This window comes from Argentina silus (assembly GCF_951799395.1).
Source record: "Argentina silus genome assembly, chromosome: 1".
NCBI classification, from domain to species: Eukaryota; Metazoa; Chordata; class Actinopteri; order Argentiniformes; family Argentinidae; genus Argentina; species Argentina silus.
Genome location: NC_139655.1, coordinates 5,389,093 through 5,405,155, shown reverse-complemented (window position 1 = coordinate 5,405,155; position 16,063 = coordinate 5,389,093). Strand labels below are relative to the sequence as shown.

Below are 16,063 nucleotides of genomic sequence, written 5' to 3'. Positions count from 1 at the left end.
AAACGTAACCACACGTCCCATGGTTCACCACATTACAGAATTACAACTTGACCTCCTGCTGATCAGAGAGCACCATGGGATATAAATACATGAGTCAGAGGTCAAAGGTAAAGGCAATGCATGCTGGGAACACAGGGCGTATACCCACAGGGAACCTCTATTAGCTGACTAAAGATATCCTCACAACATCACTGAAGGAATGCCTTACACTCAAAGATGGCACCTTTTAAAGACTTTTAAAGCAGACATTTCAAATACTGAGATTCAATTAATTGCCTCTTGGCCAATAACTTGACATATGAGGAGGCTCCTAGGTTAGTCTGAGCTCTTGTCACTGAGATGGTACCCAGTCTGGCTGCAAAAAAACACACAGACACCCCCCCCCCCCCCCCATCTCTGTCTGTCTGTCTGTCTGTCTGTCTGTCTGTCTGTCTGTCTGTCTGTCTGTCTGTCTGTCTGTCTGTCTGTCTGTCTGTCTGTCTGTCTGTCTATCTGTCTGTCTGTCTGTCCATTGAAATCCATGTTCCATAACAGAGTGAGTGCAGGGCTCCAGCAGCACAGCTAGGCACCTACAGTCCTACAGGGCCAAATCAAGCAGTGAGGAATGCTGGGCTGTCAGGAATAGAGGACACTGAGAGAGAGAGAGAGAGAGAGAGAGAGAGAGCGAGAGCGAGAGAGAGAGAGTGTGTGTGTGTGTGTGTGTGTGTGTGAGAGTGTGTGTGTGTGTGTGTGTGTGTGTGTGTGAGGAGGGGTAGGGGGAGGGGGTGGAGGGTGGTGGGTGGGTACAGGGCTCAAGTCTGTGCCCCTGACAGGTAATGTCAACCTGGGATGAATAGACGGTCTCATGGCTTTTTCTCCATAGGGGGGCTAAGGGGAGGAGGACGGGGGAGTGGGGGAGTGGGGGGGGGGGGGGGGGGGGGGGGGTAGGGATGAGGAAGGTTTGAAGGGTAATGAAAGGCTTGCATTCATGCCGGGTCCCTGTACAGCTCACTGAACACTTCAGACGCAAAGCAGGTATCATAGAAGGCTAATAGCAGCTTATGGAAAATCTAGGCCAACTTTCATACATTTTATAAGTTGAGAGAAACAAGGAACTGAGAACTGCATTAATTGAGAGTAAAAAGAAAATGCATTAAATTAACAGTTTTATTTTCCGAGATTGTTGATAGTGTGTTGATCTTCTGTAAGGGGACTCTCAAAATAAAGTGAATGAATCATCAAATATTATGATTAAGCTCATTACTTTAGCTCTTTTCACCCTCCTCTCTCACTCAAAGGAGTCTGAATTCATTAGATGGTCAACAACAGTTGGAGTTCAACTCCCATAGAAGGCTCAGGTATTTCCTCCAGACATGTCCCAGAATGTACCAGTGTGTCTGAAGCTCTGAGGGGACTAGGCTGCGAGAACAGACAGGAGGCCTGTTCCACACTCACACACAGAGAAGAGCCTGTTACACACTGGTCGCATGGGTCTCATTTTCAACCGTTTCACCGCCCAACTTCTGACTGGACTCACTATCGTCCATACAGATGCTGTCTGCCATTTCATAAATCTAATCAAACCTGACAGCAAAAAAATGAGGAAACAGGGACAAAATATTCTCATTTGCAATGCTGTTAAGGGCACAATGCAGTGAATGATACGGCACTGTGAACTAACTATGTGGCTTAATACTGTGACATGCATGGGATATAGACCATATCTAAGCAGAGCTTACAATGGGACAATGTTGTGGCATTACTCCACCAACTGGTGGAGTGTATATGTTCCCACTCGAAACAAAGTTTTAGCAGCAGAGTTCATTGCAAAGAAAACTGTTCTCAACCAAAACTATATGAACCCCTAGCCTCATATAAAGACACAATGCAACAATCTGACCACTCAGATATGCACCAGTCGCCGGGGCGATGACATGGCACTGTTGAAAATGGCTTTGAAGCAGCAGTGTCTTCAGCTATCACTAAAAGCAGGGCACCAGAATAATGAGTATCACTCTCAACCCCTCCCTCCCCCAAACCCCCCAAAACACCCACCCCTCCTAATAGGCAAACACAACCCCTGCATCCAGCATGACCTTTTCCTCCCCCCAGACACCATGTGGTTTAATCTCACATGACAACGCCCAACTATTGTCAGTCATTATTTACATCCTAACTCACTCTGACCCCACAGCATCCACCCCTGGCTGAACTATGACTGGGAGACAGAAGACGAGGGGGAAAGCAAACACACATCACTGAAGAGGGACAAGGAGCGAAGACTGAGAGACCAGAACTATTACAGCTGTAGAAATATTGTAGAACAATGTCATGTAGGTGTCAGCAAAGAAGAGGGAATGGGGGTCAAATAGAAAAGACTAATTTGGGTCGTGTCTTGCGAAAGAGAGAGTAATATACGTGACACTTTGGTAGTATGCTCATCAATTAATCCCTGATGTGTTTGATGTTGGCCAACAGAGGTTATTGCATTGCAGGCTGTATTGAGAGTGTTTTGTACTCATGCAATGTACACCAGATGTTTGTTAATTGCTAATCGGTCTAGTGTCCTCAGCTGTCAGAGATGGTCTCTTCTGCCAGAGTAACTCACTCTCCCAAAGTCATCATGCAATCAACTATGTTTATGTCCGCCTAGACACGTCTTTGGCACTTGGAGGGACGTGTTTTCTCAAAGATATAAAGCAGATCCTTTGTTACCATGGGGTATTGTAATCAATACTATTTTGGCATTTGTAATGACATTGTCTTTATTGTGTGCCAAATGTGATTGACTGTTGCTATTTGAGCAAAACATGGTTCTCGTTTTCTCTATTCTAGCAAGCATTCTACTAAAACAAAGCTGTCTATTAGACAGCTATTATACTGTAATAAACACAAGATTTCATTCACACCATGAGTAGTATTTCAAGTTTAAGTTCCTCTCCAAATGAAAAGCACTAGCAAAAAGTTCCAGCAAGTCCAATTGTGTGCCCCGTAAGCCCATTACCTCTGAAGTTGCACTCTGCCAAGAGTAGGCTACAAGTAGAAGCAAGGCTACAAGTAGTACCTCACTCTGCTACTTGGAAAAGGCCACAGAGGAAAAGAAGCCATCTTTGGCTAGGTCCTTCATTGGCTAGGTGGCTACTGGTGCAGTATTGAAGGTATCCCTGACCCTATGGCAGACATTGAGCAGGCTGTTCCTATTATCTCCACATTCCTCCAGGTAACATCAAAGGAGACTAACAATACAAGGGTATGGGAGTCAGCCTCAACGAGCACTCAGTGCTGCTCCTTTTTAATGGAGCAGAGAGAGCAGGCTACAAAGAGGGAAAGCTGGGACTGATTAACAGCATGTATGATGTATAGATGCCATATAGCACCACAGTCTTCAAAGGTTGGATCATACACAGATGTTTGATGTTATACTATGTACGGTTTTAAATGAGTGTCCCCTAATGCAAGGATGTTTACTCTTTTGCTTCTAGAAACAACATAATACAACATCTTTTGAGAGCTCTCTAGCTCTTTCTAGCTTGGTCCCAGCTTGGATTCGCAAGCTTTGTCCATAGCAAACTCCTCTGTTTTGGTCACACAAAATACGTAGTGGTCAACTCTACTTACAGATCTATGATCAGGCTAGTTCCTCACACATATACAAAGACACATATAGCTTTGTACTTTTTTGTGCAAAAAGGACAATAACAGATGATGCTAGAAAACCAATGCTAACTCCAACAAAATGAAATGGCAGCATATTATTTGTGTTGTACACTTACTTTGAGATAGAAACAGTTATCATCAGTGACATGTTGAGCTCTGGACAAAAACAATCCTGCTCTCTCTCATTTTTATGGTCCAGTAGTCAATCCAACATATGCCACCATGTCAAACCAACCAAGCAGACTGTACAGCATACAACAACATCATGGCTTTACCTGGAAGACTTCCTCATCGAGAATCCTGGTGCCGAACACAGTGATGCCATTGGTGTTGATGGCGGCACGGTCACTCCTGAGGAGGGGCTTGGTGATCTTCTTCTTACAGTCGACGATGATGGTGACTGTCTTCTTCTCCACACTGATGGCCACACGATGCCACCTGATTGAGGACAAGACAAACAGAGATCCATAGTGAGATATTCAACTCTATAAATCTTACAGAAACACATACACAAACAAAGGGTTAACTAGCGTCGCATGTGAGCCCAACACCTCCCAACACCCTCTGGATAATTTGCCACCGCACTTGGGGCTATTGCATTCCACGCGGCAGTGGACCACATTCTTGCCCCCACACTTTGGCCCTGTTTAACACTGGATTACACTCATTAAACTCCAAACGTAATCCTCCTTCTGGGTTACTCGGCATGACAGACGTGGTGAACATTGTGGAAAGTGTGTGTCAGGATCGAGGAAGGCCCGGCCGCCAGAGCAAGAGGCGCACAGTCAAAACATTGTTCTGTGGAAGAGGAGGAGACCTGGCACTGCTAATGCAACTTGACCCGAGCCAAGGTGCTTCAGACACCAGTCAGCAATACTCATCAATAGACTTGGAGGTCAACACTAGTGTTGCACTGAGTGTCTCTTAATATGATACGAACTTATCTCAAGCATAATACACGTACAGATCTTCAATGATATTATCAACAGTGCTGTTCAATCAACTTTATCAGTATTACTTTCCAGGCCATTTTAATAAACGTGCAATTTTCTCTCTGGGTTAACGTAACAGCTGAAAGGATTAGATCTTATATAGCAAAGTAGAAAGGACCAGCTAAAATGAAAAAAAGTAGTAAACACACAAACAGTACAGTAGGTACTTTCCTTAGATAGAATATGGCTGTTATGCAACATCTTCAAAGTCAAATTGGAAAGGGGAGGGGGGTAATTGGTTGACTGAAATCAAACACATTATGTAGTATCACTAGAAGATACATTCACCAAGTACATTATTAGGAAAACCTGTACACCTTCTCATGGTGCAGGTGGTGTAATGGTGTGGGGAATGTTTTCTTGGCACACTTTGGGCCCATTAATACCAATCAATCATCCCTTGAATGCCACAGCCTATTTGAGTATTGTTGCTGACCATGTGTATCCCTTCATGGCCACAATTTACCCATCTTCTAATGGCTACTTCCAGCATGATAATGCACCATGTGACAAAGCAAAAGTCGTCTCAAACTGGTTTCATGAATATGACAATGAGTTCAGTGTTCTTCAGTGGCCTTCCCAGTCACCGGATCTGAATCCAATAGAACACCTTTGGGATGTGGTAGAACAGGAGATTCACAGCTTGAAAGTGCACCTGAAAAATCTGCAGGAATTGCGTGATGCAATCATGTCATCATGGACCAGAATCTCAAATGAATGTTTCCAACATCTTGTGGAATCAATGCCACGAAGAATTGCGGCTGTTTTGAGAGCAAAGGGTGGCCCTGCCCAGTATTAGTATAGTGTTCCTAATAAAGTGTTCGGTCAGTGTATGTCTCAAGTTGTCAAGTAAAAATTCTAGAGAAAGTCTGACAAAGTGCTGAATATCAAAGCCTAGGCCTAGGACATACACATGCTATATATAAGTAGTAAAATGTTCTTCCCATTTAAAAAAAAAAGTCATCTTTCTTTTATTATTCCTGTGACATTGGGCCTTACCACTGTGCCACTGTCAAGCATTGCATGTATGTAACAATGCATACAGCCTGTGTAGACAGCATCAGTTATAGTCGGTGAGGATTTGGCCACGGTCTAGTATTGGAATGCAGCCAGCTCCTTAAGCGCTAAAATCCTCCACAGAGAACATTGCTCTTTATACAGTGGGTCACACAACTGCACACTGGACAAAAGCGTCCCACAGGACCAACACAAAGTAGGCTAGGAGAGCCCCTCTTTCTCTGTGTTAGACTTGGGCATGGAATTGAATGGACAAAGCTACTGTAGTATCTGATGTTATAAAGCCACATTTTATACACCTGTTTTATGACAGACTTTTTCTTACAAAGACTCACACCTCACACAAACAAATATTTGACTTTCTGTCAACATGAAGACCTTTAATGTATCTCATCACGATACTGTATCACACTATAAGCAGTAGATCTCATTCTAGGCCACAGAAGGTCTTGTGACCCGGTTATGGCTTCCCTTACAAGCTCCGAAAAATAAACCTAACTCTCACAAAAAAAGTTTGGCTGCTTCAAAAAATTAATAACACTCAAAGACATCATAAAAAAGCTTACTTAAAAAAATAAGTTTTCCCAGCGTCTCCTCTGTTTATTGTCCTGGGTTCCGCCATGGGCTCATGTGCTCAAAGCTGCGGCTCCATGTGAGAACTGTAGGATTTCCGAATCCGGGGGCAGATAATCAAGCATCCATTAACGGGGCTAAGAGACTATCCATGTGGAATCTGATTGGATGAGGTAATCCAAGGGGTTAATAATAAAGGTTAACATCCCCTCCTCCTCCTCTACTTTCCTCTCTTTTAAAATAACATAGACGCAGGGTTCATGGCTAAGGTCTGGTTGCCCATAGCAGACACCACTGCGCCCCGCTAATCCAGTGTCTCTGACCCTTCCTCTCCCCCTGTTCTGCTACCCAGAAACCCCAGTGAGTTGGCTGATCCTGTGACGGACACTTGAGACAAAATGCTTCCTGCTCTTATTGAGAATGAGAACACACGTATGATTTGGATTCTACAGCCAATCTCTACATCTCAGTTGTAACTACATTAGACCAATAACTGATAAGACAACTAACATTGGCTGAATATCGTAAAAGCATTCTGAGCCCCTCTGATAGAGCACATGCAAAGAAAGACTCTGGTGAGGGTCTGGATATGCCTTGGATGAGGTTCTGGCCAAAGTTTGAATGTTGTTGTGTGTTTTCACCACAACCCCCCCTCCTCCTCCCCTCCCCCTCCCCACCCCTCCTCCTCCCTGCATCATCAGGGGATCTCACTTACTTTCCATCGGCCAGGTTGAGGGAGCGGAACAGGGGGTAGTCCTCTGGGGCGGGCTTGCCACTGTGGTCCTCATACAAGAAGACAGGTGAGCGTCCAACCTCCACTCCCAGCTGCTGCACGCCCTGCTCGCTGTACACTGACAGCAGGAAGGACTGCAGCCCCGCTTTGGGCTTCACAGTGGTCAGGATGGAGAAGTCCTCAGGGAACACACCCCCTACGAATGCACAGAGAGGACAGATTAGTTTAGGTTGGGTTAGGTTAGGTAAATGTTTCACTTTACTATTTCATTCATTGCCATTTCCAGACTTTAAATTCTATAGGTCTACGTTTAGAGGGCAATGATTCCAAACCAAACATGCAAAAATCTATCCATTACTCTTTGCAGTATAATTTTCCTTTGCAGGATATTTTCCATTGCTAATCTGAAAGGCAACCAATGCACACACATTCAATTAGATGTATTGACACTTAGCTTATAACATACAAACAATTATTCATTGGTGATTAGAAAAGGTATGCCGAAGATCAATAGAAGCAATAAAGTATTCTACAAAACTTTAAGAGGACATAAAGTTACTCACACTATACAGATCTATGAATGAGTCATATACATAAACTCATACATGCATTTCACACCCAACTAAAATAAAACATCATCATACTAGCTCTCATAAACAACTAAAACACCTATTTCGCATGATAATGAGTCATTACTGTATTATTTGTACATGACTGCACTGTATTTCATATTCTCCACTCCACAGCATTTTCAATCGTTAATATTTTCCAAAAAGCATTATAACAGTATTACGTGGGTACATTATTGATGATTTGTTGTCAGCAGGATCAGAACCTTACCTGTGTAAAACTTGAACTTAAATTGTACAAATACATTTCTCACAAGCCAGAAAATCCATATAAATGTCATTATTGATCTATAAATGTATTAAATGAGTACTAGCAAAAAGTATCCCTCACTGTCAGACTGACAAAAAAACTTCCACTGTAGTTGGAGCGATTCCTCTTAGCCTAACTTGCTCTTGTTTTGGACAACAAAAACACTCAGAGGAAATGCAGCACTGACACAATCAGGGATGGCATCTCCTGTCAAAAGCCTTGGCAGCTGTAACAAAGGTTTAAACCCTGGTTCCACAGAGCCAGGATGTGGAACAGTGAGAAGGGCAGGGGGTCATCTTACCTGGGAAGAGCTGCTTGGTGGGGGCACTGATCTGGGCCTGTTTTCCAACTCTGTAGGCTGTGTCTGGCTTCGATGCTCTCCTGTGTGTGCAGAATCCTGATGTTGTCCTAACTCCTTCTGGGGAATTGTGAAATTCTAATACTTTTAGCACGTCCACTGGTTCAGCTGTTGAGGAAAGAGCAGATATAACATGTTTTGTCATCTGAGAAGGGCAAATGTCCATGAATATCGGTGGCACAGGGGGGTCAGATATATTAATAGGCACAATCAGCCTTAAATACCCTAAATTCCTGTTGAGGGAGACTTGCAAAGAGCAACTTTGTATTCAACAAAGTCATATTCAAGATGGTAAAAATAGCTTACTCTTACAATATATGGACAAACCGCAGTGAAAAGATAATATTCTCATGCCAACATTATCCCAGTATTAGTGTGATTGCTGTCTCCCTATTCTATATCCCCAAGAAACCAAGATCACATTGAGAGGCATCTGTCTGAGTTGCAGGCATAGAAAACACTGTAAGTCTGCAGTCCCACCATGAGACAGGAAATATCTCCACCGAAGCTGAATGAGCTGCATAATAAACAATGCACCCACAGCCAGCCAATCGTATAACATTGTGGATAGGTTTACTTTGATAAGGGGCACTTTGGGTTTCCCATTCTCTTAAATCTGATGCACTTAACATAAAGGTCCCTGTTTTTGATACTACACTCAACAGGGACCCATGGGAAAGTATGATAATCATACTCTTTATCAAAACCTTCTCAATGTCAACATCAGCACTATGATAGGGGTGGGAGATCGAGCACAATCTCCCTGTTAGAGTTCAAGCTCAAACACTATCACAAGGTAAAACGCTGTCCACAAAGAGGGGACTATATCTGTCTATATAGTGTTTTTATGTAAACTCAAAATCGACTCATCTGTGGAATACAATAATAAACAAGTGTTTTATAAGGGCAATAACTGCAAGGGCAATAACTGTAATCTGTTTTTGTATGGTACAGAAACATCAGCTAGTCTTATCTGACTGGTCTAAAACCACTGTTTAGTTTGGCACACGTGGGTCGGATAATACAGAAGTTTCTTTAGCTTCTTTATACAAGGGGATCTTATAAAAATGTCTGATTTGCCTCTCAACACACTCTGGTGGACATTCCAGCTCTGCCGGGGATAAGCAGGCTATAACAACCCGTTATATTCTGGTCAGTGGAGCATGTAGGGAACAATTCCCTGTTTCAACATGAATCTATTTCCATTGCATAGGGGATGTCTTCGGTGTATACAGCTCCCGAATACATTCACAACTCCAGCAGCACTGTGTCCAGAAGATAATGTTTTGTTAATTTTCACGGCCAAAACCAAAAGGCATGACATTTACTCTGTTCTGGCGTTTTAATACCTAGAATGTGAGTTTCATTTCTATGTGTATTGCGGAAGATGTTGTTTCAGGATTGGTTTAACTGTGTCAACATTTCTGTAATGATTTGATGTAAACATTTGTTGTAAAAACCTCATCAACTGGTGAAAATGTCTTCTGTTTGTGTGAGTATCATGGAAGTCAATTTCTTATGAATGAGTGTGACATGTATCAAGAGAGAGATTCAGTATGCACAACCTTCTGATACGTCTTTAGATTCAGTATGCACAACCTTCTGATACGTCTTTAGATTCAGTATGCACAACCTTCTGATACGTCTTTAGATTCAGTATGCACAACCTTCTGATACGTCTTTAGGACATTCCTCCAGTAGGCCTACCCACCAGAGTTGTTCCCATACCCATGATCAATTCATTAGTGAACTGGGCCTAAGCAGACATCTGGGCCTCTCATCTCATATACAGTCACCGAGAACTTTATTAGGAACACTACACTAATACTGGGTAGGGCCTCCCTTTGCTCTCAAAACAGCCTCAGTTCTTCGTGGCATTGATTCCACAAGATGTTGGAAACATTCCTTTGATATGTTGGTCCATGATGACGTGATTGCATCATGTAATTCCTGCAGAGTTTTCAGGTGCACTTTCAAGCTGTGAATCTCCCGTTCTACCACATCCCAAAGGTGTTCTATTGGATTCAGATCCGGTGACTGGGAAGGCCACTGAAGAACACTGAACTCATTGTCATGTTCATGAAACCAGTTTGAGACGACTTTTGCTTTGTGACAAGGTGCATTATCATGCTGGAAGTACCCATTAGAAGATGGGTAAATTGTGGCCATGAGGGGATACACATGGTCAGCAACAATACTCAAATAGGCTGTGGCATTCAAGCGATGATTGATTGATTGGTATTAACGGGCCCGATGTGTGCCAAGAAAACATTCCCCACACCATTACACCACCTCCACCATGAGAAGGTGTACAGGTGTTCCTAATAAAGTTGCTTGGTGAGTGTATATGGTAGGCCAACAGGTATGGAACACATGTGTCTTTGTACAGAACCAGGAGGGCTGGTACTCTTCAACATACATCACCATTTTTTTTTAAATATCTAGCATTAAACAGCACTGTCTCCATAACCTATATGCTTAAAGCAGTTGCCCATAGAGTCTGCAGAGCACCAGCAGTCACCACATTCCGTCGGCTGAAAACACATTCATGACCCCCTTAAATCTCTCAAAAGCAAAGGTCCCATCCCATCTATTATTCTGTCTTCCAAAGAACGGCTATTTGTGTTGACAGCCCTACTTGCTCATTGAATGAATCACCCCTTCACTCCCCCTCCATCACATAGGCTTTATCTGAATCACTTACCCCTCAAGTTGGAAAATAGAGACAGACTTAGCTACTGAGAAAAAATTCTAAAAATAGAAGAAATCTAAATAAACTGAAAGGAAACCCACAGATGTATCAGTGCCCAGTGAGAGGGGATATCATCTCAGACCACTTGCCCTTTTGTATATTGTGAAAAGTACCGAGCTACTGGCTCTTCAAACTGAACTGAAGAGCTCTTTGTGAGTTTCTTCAGAGCACCTCTCAGTTCAAGATCCAGGCGTCATATATTCCAGATGTGGCGATTTGGCCAGGGGGCGACCCTCTCACTGAGGTGCCAAAAAAACGTCAATACCGCCAAATCCATTAAAACACCCAAATGAGTGTGTGCAGTCTTTAAAACCACACATCTGATGAGCTGGTGTGAGTTTGCCCTGGCCACTGCGCAAATAAGGCCACATATCTCTCAGACCCTAGGTGGCACGGGAAGGAGAGGGGCCCTCTATCGTCTGAGGGGAAGAAAGAGCCAACCCAGCTGGGCTCAACCCCAGATCATACAGGGGCCTCCTCTATGAAAATGGGGGGGGAGAGAGGAATCATTAGCATAAAACAAAGATGCTATTTTGATGTAACACCTGTCATGTTAACAGGTGGAGATTAATGCAAATTTATAATCAACAACGTGTTCCAGGAGGTTATACACGCATGGCACATGACTCATGCCAAAAAAGCTAGTCCTCTTCAGCTCTCTACTCATCACAAAACATGTCTGACCTGAGGATATAAAGCGCATGTATTCTGCTCTTACTTTCTAATTACCAACCCTAAAATATTTATAGGGAGATAAATTGGCTGGTAAAATAGGAAGACCTTTTCACCTGCTGCTCCCTGAGTGTCAAATAATGTACAGTATCCACTCATAATGTCTGCATCTCTCTCACTCTACTCCTACTCTCTTCCCTCTGTGACTTCCATGACTTTTTGGCTGTCTTCTCGTTAACTCTTTTTATTCCACTGCAAGACCACATCAGAGCAAAATATGAAATAGCTTTCAAAAGCAAAAAGTTAAAAGTCTTACTGAAAGATTACAAGGCACACACCAGTAAAAACATTACTGTAATCATGTTCAATCAAAAGCATCATACTGGAAAAATGAGAGAAATCATTGAAGTGAATGCCAAAAAATAGAAATCCTCAAAAATACAGGCTACCATGGTCAATCAAATCACTGTGACAGCTTGGACTTCAACAGACCTTCAGTCCATTTTAGACCAGGTTGCCCATGTTTCCCTAGCAGAGAGAAGGTTCTGAAATGCTAGCTTTGTCTGCAGGAATGCACATCTGAGGAGCTTGTGCCCCAGGGGCTGAGAAAACGTGTCTGTACACTACGAGCTCAGAAGGGGACCTTGTAGAAACAGCTTAATGTTCCATAAACACCAGCAGAGAAACTGACAAGCAGGCAAATATACATAGCCTACAGGATGTTATTTTTTAAAATGACTGAAATTGTTGAATCGTTGAGGGGTCTTATGAGATAATGAGGTCTATAGGCCATGGTCTGACCAACTTAGAAGGCCATAATCAATTAGTAAACATTGAAAGGGGGGAATGACAATAATTTAACATGTTTATAATTCCAATAATTTTCTAAACGATAATAAAAGTAGAGTCAATGCAAAGTCATCAGAATGGATATGACATTATCTAATCGACACCCATACACCTAATTGAATAGATTGTCCAAAAATAAAGTTGATAAATAGCATTAACTAAAGCAATAGATGTTTTAAGGATAATATAAGGAGTCCTATGATCCTGAACTAAGTGACTCACACCCCATTTTGGGAGTAGTCCAGGCCAATACGCTGGCCTCCTCTTTGAAGACACTAAAATAATAGGGAAGTGCAAAGAGGACCATCATCAAATAACTGCACAGTACTTAGAGTGGAAACATTCCCACCGTGGAGTCAGTCCTGAGACAACGAAGGCCTTGTCTAACAAACATGCAAGTGCAAAATTCTGGGGAAAAGTTGGACACGGGGTTGCTTGCACAAGCCCTCCATTGGGCTTCGGTGCGGACTAGGGCAGTGTGGAGAAAGGGTGCTCCTTTTGGCAAGTGATGTGCTTGACCACTCATATCTATCACAATTGTCTACGGACCCCGCCGAGGGTGCTGCTGTAAACCCGTCCTCCAACTACACCGCCCATAGGACGAATGCGTATCGATGAGGAGTAATAGGTAGTAAGTTACAATAATGTCAAAATCTTCAACTATAAAAAAGATCACATTGGTTCAATCTGAACATGTATTTCACTGCATAAAGTTCTGCAACACCCCCACTACTGCTCCAAAATGATGCGTCACAGATCAATTAATCAATAAATGCAGCGCGTGACTGCAAATGTTCCATTCATATTCCATTTATGATATATTTTACAGGTTAGCATTAGAAAAAAATCCATACATAAGCCCATGAAATTGGACAATAACCACATATATCGTGTTAAACACAGAGACAGTGTTGTCCTAACCTTTTGCGCAACATACTGTAGGCGCTATAGGACAACGTCCAATCAATATATTTCATCCCAGGTATTTAAAACAAAAACAACAGTGCCTACCAACAATAACTAATATACCTTTACTCTGTGATACGGGTCAGGTGGAGAGATTTGTCTAGAAATGTCATTTCGCCTCGAGTCATGATTAAAATTGACTGACACCTCTCCTTTGGCTGCAGAATTCTTTAGCAAACTGAGAGGCTGCAATCTCAAACCTTGCGGAATTCCACCATGCTAACCGTGTCCACATACACCTAACGGACCATATCAAACAAAGAGCTTGTTTTCAGCATACATCTTCAAAGCTGTCTGCAAATGGGGTCTTATACAAATTCTGTTCCTTTATAACCACAGTAAGCCACGTTCGAGGGAAAGCTGTGTATTTGTGCACCAAAAGAAAATACAGTAAAGTGTGATTAATTAAGGTAACTGATTCAACTTCACAGTGGGAATACTCTTCAGTCATGCGTAAAAATCTACATAATGTAGAGAATATCAGTTATATCCTAGTGCTTTGAAGACACCAAAGTTGTATAACTTCTTGAAACACTATATGTTTAGGACTTGCATGAAAAAGTGCATACAATATGTTTGGGTCCATCTTTGAATTTACACTTTCATTTATAAATATGTGGTTCACTTTACTCTGTGAGGAGGGGCACTTAGGTACAACTGTACCTCACCTTTCTTATTTGGTGGCTTTAGATCCACAGACCGCTTGACTGAATCTTAGGGACAGTCTCTTCCTATCAAACCTGCGTTAATAATCGAAAATACTTTTTTTGGTGCCAATAACCCTATGTCCTGATAAGCCTATCACCCCCAGATCTCCATCATATACTCGACCAGTCACCAAGGTTCCCGGCTGGCTGACGGTCCCTGCAACTTCACACAAACTTTTGGGTCCTAACAATTCTTACCTGCTCTGACATTTGTAGCCTGCAGAACCAGGGTTAAAGTGATGAATGCAGTTACAGTGGAATCCATAAGCCACCTTTTCGTTTTCCACCTTGTGGACCACCTTTGCATCTCCATGGTCGGCGCCCACAAAAGTGAACAGAACTGGGCGAAATCAAGTGATTTTAAATGACGTCCCTTCCACAATCCCAAATAGTGATGGATACTGTACTACACAGCCATATGTGAGGAGTTTTTTGCCTCTTCGCTCAGCCACTCCAGGCCCCTACGATCTTCCTTTCCAGTGCCCAGCCTTCAGACTGAAGGTAGTTGGGCTTTAATCAAAACGCACAGAGAGCACTCGATACCCCTAGGAGGCACACCGACGGGAGGGCTGGGCGAGCTCCGCAAACCAGACCCACGATTACAGGAAAATGACAAGGGCAAAAGCCCCCGATTAGCAAATCACGGGGCTAGAAATTCTCTTAGGATCCACCCATCAGTTTTGCAAACTACCCCAAGTCTTCCGTTTGCGCGTCCACGTAAAAAAAAACTATTTTCTGGAAATGTCCTGGGAATGAACGGAATGACATCTGAGTGAGAGACGGAATTAGGTATGTGGGCTATTCCCACTGTTTGACAATGCCCCATAACTGTCTACCTTGTCCCACACTGAGCTGCCTCTGAATTTGGGTCACTAACTGAATGCAGTGTTGTTTGTGTTTATGCATTGGTTATAATACTATTTATTACAGCATAGAAACTGTAATTTATTTTCAGTTTAGATAGTTGTAACGAAAAGTAAATCTGCAACGTCCTTTGCTGAGGAAAACAATATATTGTGTTAAATAAATTGCTACAACTCATCATGCATGAGCAGTCCACTTCGCTGATTAATTTACATTAATGTCGTCAATGTACAGCCAAGTCGGATGTACGGTGCACTCTAGAATGTTTCTCTCCTCTTACTAAGTTCTCCGGGAGAGTTCCAGCAGTCCTGCTGGGATGGTGAACTGACCTACTGTTGTAAAAGAGGATTAGCAGCCATGGAGAGCTTCCTCTCACCTGATACATACCCCACTGGGATGTGACCTCACATCTGACCCAGTAGGCTGGGCGTTCACATGACATCACAGGAAGAGCACTAACAGGTTACAACACAACAACCCCACACACACACACACACACACACACACACACACACACACACACACACACACACACACACACACACACCACCACCACACAGAGATCCCACCTCCACTCTACCCAAACTCGGAGACACTGTCATATTTCAACTGAGCTGGCTTCGGATACAGAGTCTGTCTTATGGGGAGAAAGATTTAGGTCTTTTCTGGACAGTAATTTGCATTTGCTTAAGTCATGAACAAAAACTAAATACTATCACTACTAAAGCAATTGACAAAATCCACTTTTTTTATCCACCCTAGCCAAAGTTAAGGGAGGGGCGATCATCTCTGCCCAAAACATGCAGTTGGTACGATCTCCTGGCTCACCTCAATGCAGGCATGGACCCTGACCAGAACCTTTCTGTCATCCTACTTGCGTATCCTCAGACATCTCCTAGCCAAGAGATATCAGATGGATCTCATAATGGCCACTGACCGACACAGATCTGGCTAATTGCCTTGTGATGGATTGGTGTCCTGCCAAGGAAGACTGAGGGCTGCAGGGTACACCATGCCTCTTCATGGTTCAGAGACCACAGGCCTGAAACAATAACACTGGGCAGC

The 16,063-nt window shown here is 43.0% G+C and overlaps 1 protein-coding gene across 1 annotated transcript in view; it reads right to left on the bottom strand.

Annotated features, from left to right (window-relative positions):
* The window catches only part of col11a1a (collagen, type XI, alpha 1a), a 76,230-nt gene extending 61,573 nt beyond the window's left edge, over window positions 1-14,657 (bottom strand). The window contains exons 1-4 of the mRNA XM_083675541.1: window positions 14,333-14,657; window positions 8,132-8,296; window positions 6,934-7,147; window positions 3,912-4,074 (exon numbers count right to left, since the gene is read on the bottom strand). Of these exons, the coding sequence (XP_083531667.1) occupies window positions 3,912-4,074; window positions 6,934-7,147; window positions 8,132-8,296; window positions 14,333-14,447 (657 nt within the window). The 5' untranslated portion in view covers window positions 14,448-14,657. The remainder of the gene's footprint in view (window positions 1-3,911; window positions 4,075-6,933; window positions 7,148-8,131; window positions 8,297-14,332) is intronic.
* Between the last annotated feature and the right edge of the window lie 1,406 nt (window positions 14,658-16,063).